Here is a 6000-nt window from a genome sequence, read left to right as displayed (position 1 = left end):
GCTGGCCCCACAGGCTTACCTGGCAAGAACCAATGAAAACAGGCAGCTGTAGATCATTGTAGTTAATTACCATGTTTTCTGTGCTTAACTATAATGAGTTGGACAACATGTCCTACATCTCTTCCACATTATTCCATGTGTTATTTCATAGTTTTGATGTCTTCTCTATTATTCTACCATGTAGAAAATAGTAAAAAATGAAGAAAACCCCTGGAATGAGTAGGTGTGTTCAAACTTCTGACTGGTACTGTATGTGGTTTATTCTTTTTCTTCAAAAGTAAAGATTTCCTCTGTTTTGTTTCTGGCTTTGAGATGTTGGATTGGGGGATAGCTTGAGCTGGGAAGTCAACCTCGGAAACACGGTCAGGTATTTAGGGCTTTTTGCCTGGGTCATAAGCAATTGTAACAGTATAACTTTAAACCGTCCCCTCGCCCCGACACGGGCGCGAACCAGGGACCCTCTGCACACATCAACAACAGTCAACCACGAAGCATCGTTACCCATCGCTCCACAAAGGCCGCGGCCCTTGCAGAGCAAGGGGAAACCCTACTTAAAGTCTCAGCGTACCCGCTAACTAGCTAGCCATTTCACATCCGTTACACAATGGATGTTCATACTCTCACCCTCAGGAACATCAGGCATCTAGACACATGGAGAATATATCTCCCACCAAGCTCTGTTGGAGCTCTCTGTGGTTTACTCATGTTATGTTTTAAGCTGGTAGTATTTGCCGTTCTGCTTTGCTGTGAAATGTATTGCCATGGGTTTCTCCTCCCTCTGCAGCAAATTCCCACGTTGAAACAAGAAATGATACCTTTGTCAAAGAAACTAGAACCCTACAGAGATTTGAGCCCAGTAAGAAATGTTAGTATTTAAAAAATATGGTTTTACATTTTTCTAAATTTGTGATATGCTCTTCTAAATATCATATTTCCTGATAAGTCCATCTCTTGCGGAAGTAAAAATTGAAGCTACAAAGCGAGAATTTGTGAGTTTTGCCAACATGAACTTTGTGATAATACTGTACATTGTGACAATTCTATTTTAAGTTAACTGTTTTCTCCTTGTCCAATGCTGCAATTGATGCTCAACTGGAGATGAAGGTGGACTTCATGAATTCCTCCATGTCTAAAGGGCTGCCTTTAAAATGACACATTTTGGGGATGTAGTGTAGAAAGTGTAGAAAGTATTTTTAATGATAATACATGTCAATAGAAATCATAAAGGTTTTTCATTAACTTGTCAAGGGCTGTTTAGGCTATATTTTTTTCCAGAATGTGTCTAAGGGTATCTTTAGCTGTCTTACAAAATCATAGGTGGGAAAGTAAAGATGAGCCACTAATTGTTTCCTATGAAAACAATGCAACAGTAAACATGTCGTCCCCCACAAATGATGCAGCTGATTGGTGGTGCTTCCTATCATTCAGAAGATATGTAGCATGCTAAGGTGACAACAATGCCTGACATGGTCGTTTCCCAGTTGCTTTGAATGTTCAAAATCAGTGTAAGAACACTTTTTAAAGCCAAAAAGGATAACATGATCAAACATTCAAAATGAGTCCTTTTTGGGTAGCCACAACAGTCAAGTAGCTAGCTAGGTAGCTGTTTAGCTTTCTAGCACATTCACTAATTAACAAGCTAGTTAGCTACCACATGTTTTTGTCAAAATGTCAGAGTAGCTAGCAAGCAACAAGATATTCCGAAGTCTAAAAACCACATGAGCCCAAAATCCTGATTTGACCATTCAAGGCAAGTGACATGTCCAGGAATCAGATTTGCATAGTATTGGACTCCAAACAACGAAATGTGGCTTGAAATATCTGATTCCATGTGCTTTTTGCCTGTTCAGACTGCAGGAAAAAGAACAGAATCGGATATGCAAAATAAATTGGATTTGAGTCACTTCAAACTGTCAATGTGAGCACGGCTTTAGTTATTTAAGTTCAAAACCAATATACAGTGTGCACCTACAACAACCTGAAGTGATTATGTAGCTACACTACCTCCTAGACGGACCGAGGTGCTAGTTTTCCTATGTCATTTACAACCACGGAAGTGACGCACATTTTTATGTGAACATCGGCCGGTGGGGACATTTTGAAATAAGTAGCTAGCTGGTATTCGTATGTGTGAATGGACTAAGGTTGACGTTGCAAGTGTATTATTTGTATAAGTCATACATAAAAAAATATATATATACATATATAAAAATAAGATGTCACAGAAGTCGGACACTGAAGAAACAAGCGTGTAACACCCGGTCCTAGGTAAGTTGCTAGCTAGCATGTTCGCCTGCATAGCTAGATACGCCGTCAGTGCTAACTGGCTAGCATACCATGGCTAGCTAAAGGAATGCGTTTTAAATTGAATCGTCACTAGCATAGCTAATGTTACGTCTCTTCCATTTTAGGTAGTTGGCTAACTACGTAGTTATCTGCCCAGCGGGTTCGTGCTAGTATAACAAATGCATGCATGGATGACTGTTTACAAATCCCCCGTCCTTCCCCGCAACTGAATCCACTCGTCAAAAACAATCGATTTATGGGAAACTTGCAGCCTTTCTCAGTAGCGGCCCGCAATTCAGGGCGTTCCTGCATGTGGGCATTCCTGCATTGCGTCCAAGCATCCCATTGGTTCCTGTATTAAAGCCCCCTCCTCCTCCTATTCACCAGCCATCTTCATGCTTGTGAGACACTTTTGATATTCAGGATTTACCCTGATTGTCAATGCGATTAAAATGTGTCAAAAGGGAAATGCAAGTATTTTAGTTTTTCTGGATCAAAGGACATTGTCTACCGGTGACCTCCCACCTGCTGTGTACCGGAGTCCTAGCAAGCACACAGTGACCTTCGCTCCCGCCTGCCGAACACCTGCCCTCAGAACTGTGGGTTAAGCGGTGCATGACTGGTGGGGTTGAAGGACACTAGCTAGCTACCGTTCTAGCCCCCGCCTCTTCATTTGTGGGGTTTATCGGCGGTTGGCATCCAACGTTACGGTGCATTACTGCCACCTACTGTACTGGAGCGTCCCCACCTGTGTACCAGAGTCCTAGCTTAAAAATAGACCAATAGAAATATGAATAGGCGTTTCTGCAGAATGCCCTGAATTGCGGGCCGCAAATGCACCCTTCGAACCCCCCCCCCCCCACCCACACACACACTAATCTAGCTACCTAGCCAGACAGCTAAGCTACTATTAGCCAGCTAGCAAAGAAGAAAAATAGCCAGCTTCCTTTGGCGTTTGAACCAAAGTTGCATTTATTTATATATATATATATATGTATGTGTGTGTAAAAATGCAGGAGACACATTTCAGTTGAATGCTGACTAGGTATCCCCTTTTCCCTAAATATATATGTATTGTTGTTCCAGGTGAGTCCCTGTCCAGGCCCACTCTTCTAAGACAGTCAGACCACGGGGCCCTACTCTCAACTAGCCTTAAGATGGCAGACACAGAGGAGTTTGTGGATGGCGAGACCCTCCCAGAGTGTCCTGCACAGGTGGGGTCAGCAGCTGCTTTTAGGGGGGAGCAGGGGGAGCCCCTTAAAACAGAGACCACCACCAGCTTTCCACCAGGAGAAGAGGGGGACAGTCCCTTGCAGATGGAGGGTGAGCCCAGCCTGCTCTCCATGCCCTGCCTCATGAAGGAGCTAAGGAGAGACTCCCCAGAGTCCCAGCACGCCTCCACCGGCAGTGACAAGCCTGCCTCAGACCGCGTCTACGAGAGCGACTCCTCCAACCCCTGCATGCTCTCGCCCTCCTCCAGTGGCCACCAGGCCGACTCAGACACACTCTCCTCTGGTGAGGAGGGAACCGCCTCGCGGGCGTCAGGGGAGGAGGGCACCACGGTGGCTGACACCGGGCTGGCAGCAGGGTGCCAAATGTCATCGTCAAGCAGGCAAAAGTCCCGGCGTTCACGTTCTGAAAGTGAGATGTCCACCAACACAATGGCAGCCAAGAAGAACCGCTGCCAGCCGGCTGTGGCAGGAGGAGCAGGCGGCGAGAAGCAGACCAACGGCCGGCTGGCTAAAGTCAAAGGTCACCGGAGCCAGAAGCACAAGGAGCGGATACGGCTGCTGAGGCAGAAGCGTGAGGCAGCGGCGAGGAAGAAGTACAACCTGCTGCAGGACAGCAGTACAAGTGACAGCGACCTCACCTGTGACTCTAGCACCAGCTCCTCTGAAGATGAGACATCAGGCGGCAAGACAATCACCACAGACATCCCAGGTAACAATCAACACCAGACACATTCACCCAAACCACCCAGCGGTAATATTTACCACACGTGTATCCCATGTTAAATACATTTACTACAGACATTCCAAGTAACCCACATTTAGCACACCATGAAGTAACAATCACTATACATTTGCTCCAGACATCACAGGTATAGTGCACTCGGAAAGTATTCAGACCCCTTGACGTCTTCCACATTTTGTTATATTACAGCCTTATTCTAAAATGGATAGTTTTTTTTTTTTTTCTCACAATACCCCATAATGACAAAGCAAAAACGTTTTTCTTTTAGGAAATGCCAATTTTTTTAATCAATAAAATAACATTTACATAAGCATTCAGGCCCTTTACTCAGTATTTTGTTGAAGCACCTTTGGCAGTGATTACAGCCTCAAGTCTTCTTGGGTATGACGCTACAAGCTTGGCACACCTGTATTTGGGTTGTTTCTCCCATTCTTCTCTGTAGATCCTCTCAAGCTCTGTCAGGTTGGATGTGGAGCTGCACAGCTATTTTCAGGTCTCTCCAGAGATGTTCGATCGGGTTCAAGACCTGGCTCTGGCTGACTCAATGACATTCAGAGACTTGTCCTGAAGCCACACCTGCATTGTCTTGGCTGTGTGCTTACGGTCATTGTCTTGTTGGAAGCTAAACCTTTGCCCCAGTCTGAGGTCCTGAGCGCTCTGGAGCAGGTTTTCATCAATGATCTCTCTGTACTTTGCTCTGTGTATCTTTCCCTCGATTCTGACTAGTATCCTAGTCACTGCCGCTGAAAAACATCCCCACAGCATGATTCTGCCACCACCATGCTTCACCGTAGGGATGGTGCCAAGTTTCCTCCTGACCTGATACTTGGCATTCAAGCCAAAGAGTTCAATCTTTGTTTCATCAGACCAGAGAATCTTGTTTCTCATGTTCTGAGAGTCCTTTAGGTTTCATTTGGCAAGCTCCAAGCGGTCTGTCATGTGCTTTTTACTCTGGAGTGGCTTCTGTCTGGCCACTACCATAAAGGCTTGATTTATTGTCTTTCTGGAAGGTTCTCCTATCTCCACTGAAGCACTCTGGAGCTCTGTCAGAGTGACCGTTGTGTTCTTGGTCAAGGCCCTTCTCCCCAGGTGCTCAGTTTGGCCGGGCGGCCAGCTCTAGGAAGAGTCTTGATGGTTCCAAACTTCTTCCATTTAAGAATGATGGAGGCCACTGTGTTCTTGGGGACCTTCAATGCTGCAGAAATGTTTTGGTACCCTTACCCCGATCTGTGCCTCGACACAATCCTGTCTTGGAGCTCTACGGACAATTCCTTCGACCTCATGGCTTGTTTTTTGCTCTGACATGACTGCAACTCTGGGACCTTGTATAGATAGGTGTGTGCCTTTCCAAATAATGTCCAATCAATTGAATTTACCACAAGTGTTCTCCAATCAAGTTGTAGAAACATTTCAGGGTTGAGCAATGGAAACAGGATGCACCTGAGCTCAATTTCGAGTCTCATAGCAAAGGGTCTGAATACTTATGCAAAAATGTCAAAAAACCTGTTTGCTTTTTTATTATGGGGTATTGTGTGTAGATTGAGGAACCTTTTTTATTTAATCTGTTTTAGGATAAGGCTGTAACTTAAACGTTTTCTAGAGACATTTCAGATGAGTCACTCCACATACATTCACCAGAGACGTCAAGTAACGATAGCTCCCAAGCCAATGCAATCACTGACTGACGCTTCTGGTTATTCATGTTTGCTCATCTGAAATGGATACTAGCACAGGCAGCAC

At 45.0% G+C, this 6000-nt stretch overlaps 1 protein-coding gene across 2 annotated transcripts in view; it reads left to right on the top strand.

Moving 5' to 3' along the window:
- The first annotated feature begins 2064 nt into the window (after positions 1-2064).
- The window catches only part of LOC129863692 (protein C18orf25 homolog), a 29737-nt gene continuing 25801 nt past the window's right edge, over positions 2065-6000 (top strand). For both annotated transcript variants that reach the window (XM_055935857.1, XM_055935856.1), the window contains exons 1-2: positions 2065-2268; positions 3373-4227. In XM_055935857.1, coding sequence (XP_055791832.1) covers positions 3444-4227 — 784 coding nt within the window. In that variant the 5' untranslated portion in view covers positions 2065-2268; positions 3373-3443. The remainder of the gene's footprint in view (positions 2269-3372; positions 4228-6000) is intronic.

Source organism: Salvelinus fontinalis, chromosome 10 (assembly GCF_029448725.1).
Source record: "Salvelinus fontinalis isolate EN_2023a chromosome 10, ASM2944872v1, whole genome shotgun sequence".
Classification (NCBI taxonomy): Eukaryota; Metazoa; Chordata; class Actinopteri; order Salmoniformes; family Salmonidae; genus Salvelinus; species Salvelinus fontinalis.
Note: the sequence above shows the minus strand (reverse complement) of the source record. Positions and strands in the feature narration are given on the sequence as shown.